The sequence below is a fragment of the Bos grunniens genome, chromosome 9 (assembly GCF_055505025.1).
Source record: "Bos grunniens cultivar Pamir isolate PY7600 chromosome 9, Bosgru_T2T1.0, whole genome shotgun sequence".
Taxonomy (NCBI): domain Eukaryota; kingdom Metazoa; phylum Chordata; class Mammalia; order Artiodactyla; family Bovidae; genus Bos; species Bos grunniens.
In genome coordinates, this window is record NC_141173.1 from 85533956 (window position 1) to 85549779 (window position 15824).

At 35.1% G+C, this 15824-nt stretch overlaps 1 protein-coding gene across 11 annotated transcripts in view; it reads left to right on the forward strand.

Annotated features, from left to right (window-relative positions):
• Positions 1-15824, forward strand: part of STXBP5 (syntaxin binding protein 5) — a 159507-nt gene that overhangs the window by 80673 nt on the left and 63010 nt on the right. For all 11 annotated transcript variants that reach the window (XR_015132471.1, XR_015132473.1, XR_015132474.1 and 8 more), the window contains exons 10-16: positions 10120-10274; positions 11463-11535; positions 13232-13379; positions 13583-13650; positions 13925-13965; positions 14812-15032; positions 15522-15700. Coding sequence is in view for 6 of the 11 variants with exons in the window: in XM_086316630.1 (XP_086172756.1) it covers positions 10120-10274; positions 11463-11535; positions 13232-13379; positions 13583-13650; positions 13925-13965; positions 14812-15032; positions 15522-15700 (885 nt within the window). In the remaining 5 variants the exon portion in view is untranslated. The remainder of the gene's footprint in view (positions 1-10119; positions 10275-11462; positions 11536-13231; positions 13380-13582; positions 13651-13924; positions 13966-14811; positions 15033-15521; positions 15701-15824) is intronic.

Sequence of the window (15824 nt, forward strand, 5' to 3'; positions counted from 1 at the left end):
ATAACAGAAGAAAAGTTAGCAGATATATATTGTAGGAAAGATTAACTTGTAAAAAGGCACTTGAATAGTATCATTTCAAACATGAACCAGAATGTAGGGACGTTAAAGAAAAAGAAATGAATGGATTCATAATGGAAAACCCTCATGTAGAACATGTGTTTAGTGAATTCACCAGTAGATATAAGTAGCAATTATGTGTCATCAAGAAGAGTAAGGTGCAGATTCTTTTTTTTTTTTTTTTTTTTGAGAGTGGAAAGCAGTATTTATTTATTTTGGCCATAATGCATAACATGTGGGATGTTAGTGATCAAACCAGTGATCAAACCCTTGCTGCTTGCGTCAGGAGTGAGGATTCTTAACCACTGGTCCACCATGGAAGTCCCAAGATGCAGATTTTTATTTTCATTTTAAATTAGAGAAGACCTCCATATGACTAATGGCAGAAAAGTAAGAGCCTTTGGAATAGGAGACACTGAAGATGAAATATGTTTAGAAGAAGGTTCTAGAGTGGATTTCTCATAATGATTACAAAGTACAGATGGAGAAGATAACCTTCTTTCTTAAATTTTGAAAGCATTTTTATATGATTATGTGATCTGCTGCTGCTGCTGCTGCTGCTAAGTCGCTTCAGTTGTGTCCAACTCTGCGCAACCCCATAGACGGCAGCCTACCAGGCTCCTCCGTCCATGGGATTCTCCAGGCAAGAATACTGGAGTGGGGTGCCATTTCCTTCTCCAGTGCATGAAAGTGAAAAGCGAAAGTGAGGTCGCTCAGTCGTGCCCGACTCTTAGCGACCCCATGGACCGCAGCCTACCAGGCTTCTACGTCCATGAGATTTTCCGGCAAGAGTACTGGAGTGGGGTGCCATCGCCTTCTCCAGATTATGTGATCTATTCTTTTAGAAAACATTTTTGGCATCGGACATGACTTAGCAACTAAATGACGAACAAAACCAAAAATCTTAGAATTATATAGATTTTAGATCTTGAAATGTAACACTGAAGTAGGTGAAGTAGATGATAAGAATAAACAGTGTGGCAGAGGGGAGTGCACAAGTTGAAGAATGGAATGAAACTAGGGAAATTAAAGGATGGAAAAGAAGAATTCTTAGCCCCTGCTACAGTGACTTCCACACATAAAGCACTTAGTAAAATGATAGTTGAATGAATGAAACATAATAATATCATGACTTAATTTATTTTTTCTTGAGTGATCTAGAAAGCAGAAAAATTTTCAGCATAAGGTACATTTTAGCAGGATATAAGTATACTTTGTATACTTATATACAAAATATAATAACAGATATAGAAATGACATTAAAAATTGGCAAGCTCTTCAGATATTTCACAGGAAAAATGCACTTTTAAAAAGTTTAATTAGTCACGAAAACTTAACTTCATTTAAACCACTGTTATTATCTTATTCTCTGAACTGTTTTTGGAAGTATCTAGATTTTTTTTTTAATTTGTGACATTAAATAAAATCCTAACAAGAGAAGCATAGGACCTGTAATTCCACTATTCTAAAACAATTTTTTTCATGTGTTCATTTTCCCTAAGTCTTTTTTCAAATGCATATCCATTTTCACTTAACTATTCTTTGAGGATATTGAGTCTGGTATATTTTTGTCCTCTTACTCTATCTAAAGTATCCTAGTTTTACCAATTTTTAAAATTAGTTTCAAAGGCTGTATAGTTTACTCAGACATGCTTCCCTTTTTTCAAACATTTAGTTTTTCACATTATAGATAATAAAGTTATGATATTACTAATATAGTAGTGAACATATTCTCTCATGATACTATAGAGAATTCAACAGATTTTTGCTATTATTCTGTTTCTTTACAGTAAATTGCCAGTGATAAAATTTTGAAGATAAAATATTTTTAGGAGCCTTGACAAATAGACACATTTCTTTTTGAAATTATACTTTAAAGAAGTATAAAATATAATAATTTCATAGTCTTATCAATGCAGTATGACTTTGTTTTTTAATTTACTGCCTTAAAATCAGCATTTATGCTTTAGAATTATCTTTAATTCTCTAGCCATAATGGGAATTCCTAAACTAATGATGTTAATGGAAAGGCAGCATGCTGTCATAATTGGGGGTTGAAGTTAAATTTATTTCTATCTGCAGGCAAAGCAGCAATGATTCATAGAAACTTTCCAATTTAATTTTTTGTAAGCATTTGTCCAGCTAAGCTTTATGTTTTGACAGGGACCAGAAATTATTCATAAACTTGTCTATAGTTTTGTATATGCATTATTTATTAAAATACAAAGTTTTATTTCAAACCTAATCATTTTCAAAATTGTTGCTTATTTGTTATGGCTATTAAGACATTCCCTTCTTATACTGCCTCTAGTTGATTTTATTCTACTTTGCCTACTACTGAAGTTCATTCTGAGCTTTCCTACAGTTTCTTTTAGAGCCATGCTTGCTTTTCATGTAAGCTGGTTCTCTGGGTAGTCACTCAGTCGTGTCCAACTCTTTGCAATCCCAGGAGCCTAGCCTGCCAGGCTCCTCTGTCCATGGGGATTCTCCAGACAAGAATTCTGGAGTGAGTTGCCATTTCCTTCTTTAGGGGATCTTCCCAACCCAGGGATCGAACCCAGATCTCCCACATTGCAGATGGATTCTTTACCTTCTGAGCCACCAGGGAAGCCAAAAAAAAAAACTGGTTCTCTAGTGCATTCTTAAAGCCTTATGTATTATTCAAGCTAATCTAAGGGTATATTTCCCATCTTTATTCATCATCCTAATCTACAATTTTTCCTGTACCTAAAATGACTTCACTGTGATCTGTACATAGATGCAGTGTCTTAGTGATAGTTCACTGGTTGTTGTTTTTGTTCAGTTGCTAAAGTCGCGTCCAACTCTTTGTGACCCCATGGCATGCAGCAGCATGCCAAGCTTCCCCATCCTTCACTATCTCCCTGAGTTATCTCAGATTCATATCCATTGAGTCGGTAATGCTATCTAATCATCTCATCCTCTGCTGTCCTCTTTTCCTTTTGCCTTCAATCTTTCCCAGCATGAGGGTCTTTTCAAATGAGTTGACTCTACGCATAAGGTGGCCAAAATATTAGAGTTTCAGATTCAGTGTCAGTCCTTCCAGTGAATATTCAGGACTGATTTCCTTTAGGATGGACTGGTTTGATCTCCTTGCAGTCTAAGGGACTCTCAAGTCTTCTCTAGCACCACAATTCAGAAGCATCAATTATTCAACACTCAGCTTTCTTCATGGTCCAACTCTCACATCCATACATGACTACTGGACCTTTGACTATATGGACCTCTGTCAGCAAAGTCATGTCTCTGCTTTTTATTACTCTGTCTAGGTTTTTCATAGCTTTCCTTCCAAGGAGCAAGTGTCTTTTAATTTCATGGCTGCAGTCACCTTTCACAGTGATTTTGGAGCCCACTACTTGGATGTTTATAATATATATTGATACTAGCTTACATAGTTTAGGTTATATTTTCCTAGAAGACAACAATAAAATCCATGTAAGACTGTTTGCAGTAAATGACTTTTTAAATGTTGTTCTATAAATAAGCTTTGAAATTATACTTGTGACACTGTGAACCACATATATGATTCATTTCATCATAATTTAATTCCATATGGCAAAGACTACATTAAAAAGTTTAGATTTCTTTTTGGGAAAAAAAGAAAGTCTAATTGTTACATAGTAAAGTTTTTCTATGTATATTGATACAAGAAAAAACCAGAGTATTACACTGATAAGAATTACTGTTATGTCCTTATAAATCTTATGTATCCTAACGAATCTGTATGTAAAAACTGTAAAATCCACAGCATAAGTTTTGTGGAATTTGTATGGTTAGGATAGGTCTACTAAACTCTGTATCTTTATCTCATTGATTTACCATATGATGCCTACTGTTTTGCTTTCTGTTTAACTTCACACTACAACTGATGCTCTGTCCCAAAAAGCACAGGTGGAGAAATGTTATGTTGCCATTGCATGGCAACTTCATCATACTAGCTTTTATTATCATTATCAGCCTTTATGGGCTACTAGAGAGTTATTGTAATTCTTCTGAAGTTTTTATGATTCATGAAATTTTCAGTTCATAGTAGCACTTAAGGAAGTTTTTGCCTCCAATGTGGGAATGGTGTTCTGAGATCCTATTTCCCTTTCATAATTAAGCAAGGACTTTAGAATTCATGGATTTTTCTGCCTTTATCTTTAAATTTGTGGTTTGTGGGCAGTTATTTAAATGAGATTTTCAGATATTAGAGGACCAATGCTAAATAACTCTTAAAAATTCTTAAATGATTAAGGAAGACTTTAATATTTAACTAGTATAAAGAGAAGTCATTTTCCTCGATTGCATTAGATCCCCTGGAGGAGGGCATGGCAAACCACTCCAGTATTCTTGCCAGGAAAATCCCCATGGACAGAGGGGCCTGGCATTCTATAGTCTGTGAACTATAGAAGATTGAACATCATCTTCATCATACTAGCAAATTATCTCATTATCATAATGATTTATTCTTATGGTACCCAGGTATTTCTCTGTTCAGTCAAATGATACCCTGATGAAAACTTCTTGTAACTAATCAGTAGTTCTCTTTTTATCAAAGAGTTGTTTTTGTGATCAGCCTCTCTATCCATCCAGGCCCAGCTAAAGAGTTCTGTGGTTTCTGATTGAAGTCTGCAGAGTGTAAGGGGTGTGCACTTACACTCTGCAGACTCTTATTAAGAATCTCTCTATAGTGAGATCCTTAATGACACTAAGTCAAGTAGTGCCAGTCATTAGGAGGCTCAACTATCTGTGCTCCACTACTCAGAGTGTGCCTGTATGAATGAGTCCACTCTGCTAACTGATCTGAGACAAAACAAGTATAGAAGTCAAGAGTAGACTGTAGAAACTTTCATCTCATTTGACATTGCCACAACATCTACACACACTTTAGTTGTTGTTTTTCTTACAAAAAGTATAGATTTCCAGTGAATTTTAAAATTTTTAAATAGTTCTTGACCACAGATAGTTTGAGCAGCATTGTTTGAGACTGTAACATTATATGATTAGAAATTCATCTCCCAATGTTTTCTTCTTTTATTTTTATTTTGTATTATTTTTTTGCCCATGCCAACCACATGCCAGAATCTTAGTTCCCCCACCAGGGATCAAACCCACATCTTCTTCATTGGAAGCCCCTGGACTGCCAAAGAAGTCCCATTTCCCTGTATTTTCAATTTTATTTTCTTTTTTGCTTCCTGGCCCTTACATTGAAATATTCACATTTTTGAAACCTTTGTTTTTGCTTATTCCATTTTGATTTCTTGGCTCAAAAACTTTGTAGAAGGAATTCAATATTACTTATTGCATGTGCTTCACAATTTGTGTGGTAAGGATAAGGTATTTGTTACCTGGTAGCTTTCAAGAGCTAAGGTACAATTCTCCTCACCAAATGTAAAGTGTTAAACCACTCCAGTATTCTTGCCTGGAAAATCCCACGGACTGAGGATCCTGGCAGGCCCATGGGGTCACAAAGCAGACACAACTGAGCCACTAAGCACAACAGAGCACACACCTCTGAAATAGAATGGCATATCTTCATTCGGAAAAACTTGGGGAATTTGATAAGATTAGTAGTATAAATCAATGGCATATGAGATTACGTATTTAGAACTTAAATTCCAATCTTAAAAATATATAGGAGTAGTGAATAATATAGGTAAGAGTGCTGATTATGCAGGAGTATCAGAACAGCACAGCAGTTGTATTTCAAGCTTCTTTAGACAGTGTTTCTCAATGTTGTTCTTGTTGTTTAGTTGTTGTTTAGTTTCTAAGTTGTGTCTGACTCTTTAAGACCTCATGGACTATAACCCACCAGGCTCCTCTGTCCATGGAATTTCCCAGGCAAGATTACTGGAGTAGGTTGCCATTTCCTTCTCCAATCTGACTGGGATGTGGGGCTTCTCCTACAGGAGTCAGTAAGTCAGTAGGTCTAGCACCAGTGAGCAGTAGGTTTAGTGATGTTTACAATGTACGTAACAAAAACATTTGGGGATACCTTGCCTAAGACCTATGAGTACAGGGATTAAATACCATTCTGTGTCCTGAAGGAGCACACAATACAAATGGAAAGTAGATAATGAAAATTCGGTGTGGAAATGCTGAAAAGAGGTATGGAGGGTGCTTAGGAACACAGGAAGGGCATCCAACTCAGGAAGAATGGGTCAGGAAAAATATGGATTAGACTAAGTTTTAAAGGAGAAATAGATATTAGCCCAATACAAAATGAGGGACAAGCATATCTCAGGCAATGAACAACCAAACGCTATTGTAAGAATATAAGTTGGAGGTTATTAGGGCCAGAACTCACATTGATTAAGAAGTTGAAATAGAGAACGGTCAGGTTCTTGAGATCATTATGGTGTAAACAGGATGTGTTTGCAAGATTTGGGGTCATGTCATCTTCCACGTATTGCTTTACTCAATGTGTTGCAACCATGGTGGCCTTTTAGTTCCTCAGGTAGCCCAAGCTCATTCTAGACTTGAGGTCTTTGCGGTGGTTATTCCTACAGTCTAAACTATATCCTTCTCTTCCAACCCCGAGATCTTTGATTGGCTGGCTCCTCTTCATTCTGATTCCAGTTCACCTGTCATTACTTTAGGGGCCTTTCCTGACTGCTCTGTTCTACAGTAGCCCCTCTAGTCCCTCCCTCACATTCAGCACTCTACCTTGTTCTGTTGTCTTCATACTTGTCACGGTGTGTTAACTGTCCGTCTAGAACAAGCGTGAAAACACCGTTTTAATCTCAGGAGTACAGGTGTTCAAATGAATGGATAGTATTACGGACTGAATTGAGCAAATTGGTTATACAAATGACTTCTTGAGTAGAAAAAAGAAGAATGCTTAACCTGGAAACACAACTTCAGCCAAATCTATTGTCAGCGCCAGCCTCGGGAACTTAATCAGAGTCAGGAAGCATGTATACTTTCCTAAAGTGTCTAGCCTCTTAAAAATAACAATCAAAATCGTAAAAAGTTCCAACTAATACCTTCCTAACCTAGATGCCTTCAAAAGGCAGACTCTTGGATAAAACTTATATTACTTCTAGACCTTATTATGATATATGATATCAAAAAAGATAATTTATTTTAAAAAAGATTATCCATATCCACAATTCACATGTTATCTAGAAATAATCTAGATTCCTAGAACTTTGAATGTAATTCCAAGTGTCAGCGAAACTTTTGAATTTTTATAGTTTTACATGCCAAATGTTAAAATATTTAACTCGATTTTATCATTGTATTTAAGACTGGTTTCTTCTGGTAAAATATTTATTTCCTTAATGTTTATGTCTCAAGATTTGGGACATTAAGTTTGTAAGTCAGGTGATTCCTGCCTGGCAAACTGAGGTGATTTTTTTTTAAATATCCCGTAAGATAAGAAAAAATATGCATACACATGCATTTATTGCTGAATTATGGAAACTTTTATTATTATGAAAAAGAATATTACCTTGATACTCCTTTTAAACTATTTCTTATTCATGTACTTTTACCCATAATTTGTTGTTGTTGTTGTTGTTTCTCCTAAATTTACAAAAGAAGTATAGGCATTTACAAGGCAAACATATAGTTGCGTTTTGAGGACAAACTTAACATGGTTTAAATAACATCATGACATTTTGTTAAGAGTTTGTCTAATAAACTGATTACCTACCTGTCAATACCTACTTGGTATCTCCATAGGAATTTTATTCTGTAATGTACCTTAGCATCTTCCTGTTCATAGTTCTTGTATTGATAATGCAAGTTTTATATATATAAAAACAAACTTGTCAGACTTTTTTTGAAATACTACGTATTAAATACATGGCCCATGCCTCTCATTCTATAAAAGTGTAAGTTGTTAGACTCTCCACCCTTTTTAGTATTTTATATTCAGTTGTATGTTGTATTTCAGAATACAAGAGTTAGTTATATTGTTTATTCACTGTATGTAATGAAAAGTAGAAGAAAATTAAATATACTTTCCTGACTACAGTCAATAATCACAGTAAGTCAAGAATTGAGAACAGTGAAAGTATGGGTATAGGTCTGTTACCAAAATAGTTTAGTGCTGAAAAATCTAAATGTTAGTAAGCTAGACAATAGTTAACATACATTTTTGTTAACGTACTTATTTAATACCAACAACACACTGTTCTGCATATCAGATCAGATCAGCAGTGAACAAAACAGATAAATACCCTTGCCCTCATGGAGGTCATGTTTTCATGAGGAAAACAATAAGCAAAATAATTAGTTCCATGAATGATAATTTGAAGATAATGATAATAATAATAGGTAATTCTTTACACCAGGCATTGAACCCAGTGCTTTGCGTATATTAATTAATTCAGTAATTGTCTGAGAATAAATACGCTTGCTTCTTCGAAGAAAAGCTATGACCAACATAGACAGCATATTAAAAAGCAGAGACATTACTTTGCCAACAAAGGTCCATCTAGTCAGTGCTATGGTTTTTCCAGTAGTCATACATGGATGTGAGAATTGGACCTAAAGAAAGCTGAGCACCGAAGAATTGATGCTTTTGAACTGTAGTGCTGGAGATGACTTTTGAGAGTCCTTGGACTGCAAGGAGATCCAACCAGTCAATCTTAAAGGAAATCAGTTCTGAATATTCATTGGAAGGACTGATGCTGAAGCTCCAATACTTTGGCCACCTGATGTGAAGAACTGACTCATTGGAAAAGATCCTGATGCTGGGAAAGAATAAAGGCAGTAGGAGAAGGGGATGACAGAGGATGAGATGGTTGGATGGCATCACCAACTCGATGTATATGAGTGTGAGCAAGCTTTGGGAGTTGGTGATGGACAAGGTAGCCTGGCGTGCTGCAGTCCATGGGATGGCAAAGAGTCAGACACGACTGAGTGACTGAACTGAAATACTTACCACTCTAGCTGCATGTTATATAGACGCAGAAACTTGGCAAGGAGAGATTAAGCACCTTATGCAAGGTCATGGGGAAAGTAGAGCCAGAGCTGAGATTTAAACAGAGGCAGTGTTGTTCCAGAACTAGCTATGTTTAACATTACATATTATCACATACTACTTGTACTAGGTGTGAGAGGAGGGGGATAGATACACTGGACCTAGAGGAAGCACTATGAAAGCACCTCAAAAATTATAAATGAGGACATTTAAGAAGATCATATAGGAACATTTTAAGTCATCTGTGTGATTCACCATAAACAACTCCCCACCAACAAATTGAATGATACATGTGGCAGATCAAGAGCTGATTTCCTTAGAATGCAAAGAACTCTTAGAAAACCGTTAGAAAAGATACTAATCCAATAAAACATGGATGAAAAACATGTGCAGGGAAGTCAAGAAATACACATAGATCAAAGCATATGAAAGGATATTTAGGTATTTTTCTTTTTTCATATTTAAATATGTAGCTTTTAAAAGTAAATCATTACATTTACTAATGATGAATAAGGAGACAAAATTATAGGGCTTATTAGAAGTGTCAAAAGGGCAGTTGATCGATGTGCATGGGAGTTATATTTCTGAGGATACCAGGCAAGCTCCCAGAAGAGAATTAACCACTACAGAAAATGATTTGAGTGACCAGTTTTTCAGTTTTCTCAGGGGGATTTATGGCTAGTACATTCTTGATGCATCTTTGAGAAGCTAATTCATTGCGTACAATGGGTGCCTTAGGATATTCACATACTCTCTTAGAATGTCTGTTGAGAAGGTCTGGTTATTAGGATTGAAAATAATGACAGTACATTTAAGAGACTTAACAGGAGAAACCCAGAGAGAATTTTTTGAAAATTGTATAAAGAAGATAAAGGGAAAAAAATATAAGGACCAAAAGGAGATATGAGAGTAGAATGTGGTCAGTGTTCATAGGCACTGTAGATTATTTTTAAGAATTCACCTGGTTTTTACCTATTGCAGTTTAAAAATCTACATGTGAGTAATCAATTAGATGGTGCCTAAAAATGTTAAAATTTAATATTTTATTATTTCTGTAAAAAAGAATTTATGATACAGCAAGAAGATAGACTCCACTATGCTGTTTATAATCCTGTGTATTTTATTTCCAGGGAACCTTTTATTATTTTATCAGGAGGTTTGTCGTATGATACTGTAGGAAGAAGACCTTGCTTAACAGTAATGCACGGGAAAAGTACTGCAGTGCTAGAAATGGACTACTCAATTGTTGACTTTCTGACGCTGTGTGAAACACCATACCCAAATGGTAAGTGTTGTATCTTTAGAATTCAGTCTCTAGATATGTCTGTTACTCAGAGCAAGACCTCCTTGTTTTCCAAGTAGTTAACTTATCCTCTTGTGCTAATTCTTCTGGGTAAGGAATGCTGCCTTCATAACTTTATACATTTTATTTGAGAAATTTTGTTTAATAAACTATGTCTGTTTCATTCTAAATTTTGGTAGTAAGTGCCTCTGAAGGATAGACAAAACTGTCCACATTAAGAGCAACTTAAAAATCCTCTAAAAATCTAGTGTGTCAGTTACAGTTTTCCAGAATAACAGAACCAATAGGAGATTTCAAAAGGTGAACGAGAGCAGAAATATGAATTTATTTTAAAGAAATCGTGAAAATGTACTACCAATTTGAAAATTCAGGAAAGAGTTTGATTTGCAGTCTTGAATCTGAATTTTTAAGGCAGGAAACTCAGGCAGATTTCCAAGTTGCCATCTTGAGGCAAATTGCTTTTTTCAGAACACCTCCTGTCTTTGTTCTTCAGGCCTTCAACTGATTGAATGAGACCCACCCAAATTATCTACAATTTTCTACTTTACTCAGAGTCTACTAACTTAAATGTTGCTCACATCTAAAAAATGCCTTCATAGCAACATCTGCACTGGTGTTTGACCAAACAAATGGGCACCATAGCAGAGACAAGCTAACACGTGAAATTAATCACTATCATTGACATGTTATTATTTCAGGGGAAATTTAGCTGGATCTTTTTTACTTTTATTTAAAGCTAATTGAGATATAAATATGTAATGCATTTTATAGTTGATATGCACATAGAAAATACCCAAGAAAGAGTTATAATATTATAATGGTAATCTAGTGGATTTCTTTGAGATCCAGTAATGAGAGTTGTTCTTAAGGGTATTCAGATTTAAACTTGAGATATCTTATTCATGTACTGTCTTGGACTTTGCAATACCATGGAAGGTACTGAACTTGTCTAACTCATCTTTACAAAACAAATAATTATTTATGGGGTATTATATAGATTTCCCTCATCTAAAACATACTGCCCTTACAGTATATGAAGTGCAGTATCAGAATGTTAAATACTTGAGTGAATGGAACAAAATAAAAACCACGCCAACATGTTTTGTTATCTGATTTGCAGCCCTCTTGCATATTTGTAACTATTGTTCATGCCTTGTTTTCCTGTTCCAGATTTTCAGGAACCATATGCTGTGGTTGTTCTACTAGAAAAGGATTTAGTACTAATAGACCTTGCACAAAATGGGTAAGCAATAAAATTTGGTGAACAGTTACTTTAGTATGTGGTGAAGAAAGTGTCTCTTTAGGATACACTATTTCATTTCTTTGAAAATGCTACATTTATATTCATAACCTGGACCCCCTTTTAGAACCACAGATATACATTTCTCATTACCTGCCAAATTTCTCCGTTATGGTACTCATATAGAAATCCAAGTTTAAATCAAAATTTGTTGAATTTCTGAAATTTTTTATGATTCAGCCTAATACTTGAATACCCTGAAAGTGAAAATGAAAGTCGCTCAGTCATGTCCAACTCTTTGTGACCCCGTGGACTTGGACTATATGGTCCATGGAATTCTCCAGGCCAGAATACTGGGGAGTGGGTAGCCTAACCCTTCTCCAGGGGATCTTCCCAACCCAAGGGTCAAACCCAGGGTGGATTCTTTACCAGCTGAACCACAAAGGGAGGCCCAAGAATACTGGAATGGGTAGCCTATCCCTGTTCCCAAGTTCAATTCCTGGGTTTGGAAGATCCACTGGAGAAAGGAGTAGGCTACCCACTCCAATATTCTTGGGCTTCGCCTGTGGCTTAGCTGGTAAAGAATCCGCCCCAGGTTCGGTCCCTGGGTTGGGATTATCTCCTGGAGAAGGGAAAGTCTACCCACTCCAGTATTCTGATCTGGAGAATTCCATGGACTGTAAAGTCCATGGGGTCGCAAAGAGTCAGAGATACATGACTGAGCAACTTTTACTTCACTTCACTTCACCAAACTTGTTACTCTTTTCTTTAAATCCCTTTGGATCTCTGTTTTTTATGTAAAAACAGCTTCTCAGCCTGCTACTCTACATAGAAGGGATTCAGCGTACATTTCCAAGCTGGCACCTGTTCTCTAGGAAAACTGAACGGTGTGTTAAACAAGCATCACACTCCCGTGTCTTTCCTGATGTAGCTCCCAGCAGCTAAAATGTTCCACTTGCGTCACTGACATCAAAAATCCACATAACTTTCAAAGCGGCCTTCTTTTCCTCTGCAAGCTTTTCCTATTCTCTCTTAACCAGATATATCATAACTGACCTGTAGATTCTCACCATAGATCCTGTGCAACTTTTTGTGGTATTTCCAATATTCTGCTTGGTCTAGATTAGATGATAGCATGTTTACTTATAAATTTTTTGAATGGAAGAACATTGTATTATATTAGTTGTATTTCCTGAGAGATAATCGTTAAATATGGTTTTAAATGAGTTTACCCATTCAGTATTTCTGGATTGGGGGCAGTTTTGCCCCTCAAGAGACAATGTCTGTGTAGACATCTATGGTTAGGGAAGGGGTGCTGCTGGCATCTAGTGGTAGAGGACAGGGGTGCTGCTAAATGTCCACAGTGCACAGGACAGCCCCCATAATAAGCTGTCTCATCCAAAATGGAAATGGCACTGAGATAGGAAAACCCGAAAGTGTAAGTGCATGGTATTATTTACCTTACTTTAAGGCATTCCAAAATTCACATCAACTTAGTGTGTGCTAACTGCAGTAATGATTTTTTTTTCTTCTTGAAAACAACAAGACCATGTCAAACAAAGGAATTTAAAAACATTCTCTCTAAATGATAGCCCTAGAATAACCTATTATTAAATAAGTTTAAATATGTTTTTCATTGTTTCATTAATCATAGGTAATGATTCATTAACAAATATTTTTTCTTTTCCTCTTCTTAAAGATATCCTATATTTGAAAATCCCTACCCTTTGAGTATACATGAATCCCCTGTTACATGTTGCGAATATTTTGCTGATTGTCCTGTGGACCTTATTCCTGCACTTTATTCTGTTGGAGCTAGACAGAAACGTCAAGGCTACAGCAAAAAGGTATTGAACATTAATGTTACTCATTACTTTACATTTCAGTATTTTATACTTCTCACCTTGACGTGGTTGATAATGATACCCTTTCTAGAGAAATTAAAAATCCTTTTTGGAAATAAAATGTGTTGTTTACTATTGTCATAAATATATTATGAAAATACATGCTATGCTTGGAAATTGCTTTATACAATAATCTTTTCTTATAGGAATGGCCCATTAATGGAGGTAATTGGGGCTTGGGTGCTCAAAGCTACTCAGAAATAATTATTACAGGGTAAGTAAAAGTCTGTTTTCTCCTTAAAAAAATCATTAATAACTAAATATGGTTAGGACTACATGAATATTAATTAGTTGGGCAGGTAGTGCTTTTCTTTATATAGTAACATCATAAGTAATAAGTTATTGTATAGAACCTATGAATTTATCCTAAATTTTACCTTTTTCCTCATTTTGGTAACTGTGTTTAAGTAACAATATATTTAACTTCAAAGAGAAAAATAGTGTAAATTTTTTCGTCAACACATTCTTAATTCATTTGCTTTTCACAGGCATGCTGACGGGTCGATTAAGTTCTGGGATGCTTCTGCGAGTAAGTATTCTGAATATTATTTGTTACATGCTATGCAATATTACTTTTGTGTAATCTGTTTTATAATAATTTCATAGCTAACATTTAATTTGAAATTCAGAGGCTGTAAAGTTAATGCTTGATTTATCAAGTATTTGAGTAGAATTTATAATAGATGAAGATATTTGAAGGATATTAATTAGTAAATCAAGAATAAGTCTCAGCAGAAATACTCAAATCCTTTCTTCAGTATTTTTTCAAACCTTCTCTTCCTAACTCAGAGATAAGAGAAGTGAGAGTATGTTTCAAATCAGCATAAATCTGTTCAATAATTTTAGTGTCTGATTCTAAACTTATATCATGAAAGTTTATGCTCTCTATGTGAATTATATACAGTGGTTACATTAAAAAGGAAAGAATGCTTTGAATGAGTAGTGTACAAACACTATTAATGAAAAAATTAGAATCCAGTTAACTCAGGGTATATTATGTTTGATCATGAAGAAGTGTGTTAGATAATAGTGGTACCTTTCAGAGAGAAAATAATTCTGTAGAGCAAAATATGTGCTTTATTATTTTTATTTACGCTTTTCTTTTTTTATAAAATCTTTTTGTTACTCATTTTTTCAGATAATCTAAATTCATCGTGATGGTGATTTTTTTTTTTTTTTAAATGAATACGAGTATACCTTCTTTGGTCGATAAAGTATAGTGAATACATTATATAAAAGAATGTGAGAAATACAGACATAGGAATAAAAATATGATTCAAAAAACAGGCTGTTTTTCTGATGTGGTATGACTGATTAAATATTCCCTTTTATTCTTTTTGTACTAAGATATTTTATCCTTTTTTTTTTTTTTTAGTAACTCTACAAGTATTATATAAACTAAAGACATCTAAAGTATTTGAAAAGTCAAGAAATAAAGATGAGAAGCCAAACACAGACATTGTGGATGAGGATCCATATGCCATTCAGATCATCTCCTGGTGTCCCGAAAGTAGAATGCTGTGCATAGCTGGAGTTTCAGCTCATGTCATTATTTATAGATTCAGCAAACAGGAAGTGATTACAGAAGTCATTCCGGTAGTAGTCTCTTAATTATTTTCAATGTCAAATGTCTGACATTTAAGTTTTCAAATCACTTAGGAGACTATCTGTAGTCATTTTTAAAACACCTCAGTATTTACATTGCATTTACCTTTTGTGAAGAAAAGGCATATTTTTATGTATATCGTTTTACTGAACATTTATTTAAATCTTTAAATGCATTCTGTTTCATTTAAGGAAAGCTAATATAAGTATGAGCCTAATCTAATTTAGTACTAACAGGAGTGCCATAAATCCTAAAATCATAATGTGTATGTGTGAATGTACTTGCACACAAACACACAATCATTTTTAAAAAGCTGAGTCAGAAGCATTTTTTTCTTTGTGAAATCTTTACCTTATTAACCTCACCAAATTTTTCCTTTAAAAATGTTCTTCCCACTGTAGTGTACATGTGTGTATGTATAAACTGACAAAATGAATAGGAATTGTTAGGAGAGGGTAACCTGTCTTGTTTTACAACAGATGCTTGAAGTTCGATTGTTGTATGAGATAAGTGATGTGGAAACCCCAGAGGGTGAACAGGCACCACCTTTGCCAACACCGGTTGGGAGTGCCAATCCACAGCCCATCCCTCCTCAGTCTCATCCTTCTACCAGTAGCAGTTCATCTGATGGACTTCGGGACAATGTCCCTTGTTTGAAGTAAGTTAAAGAAAAATACAGATGGTTTGGAACTTACCTTTTAATTTAGATAAATTATAAGCATTAGTAAACTTAAGTAATGTTTTCCCGTGACAGAGTAAAATGACATAACCACTTCTCTTTC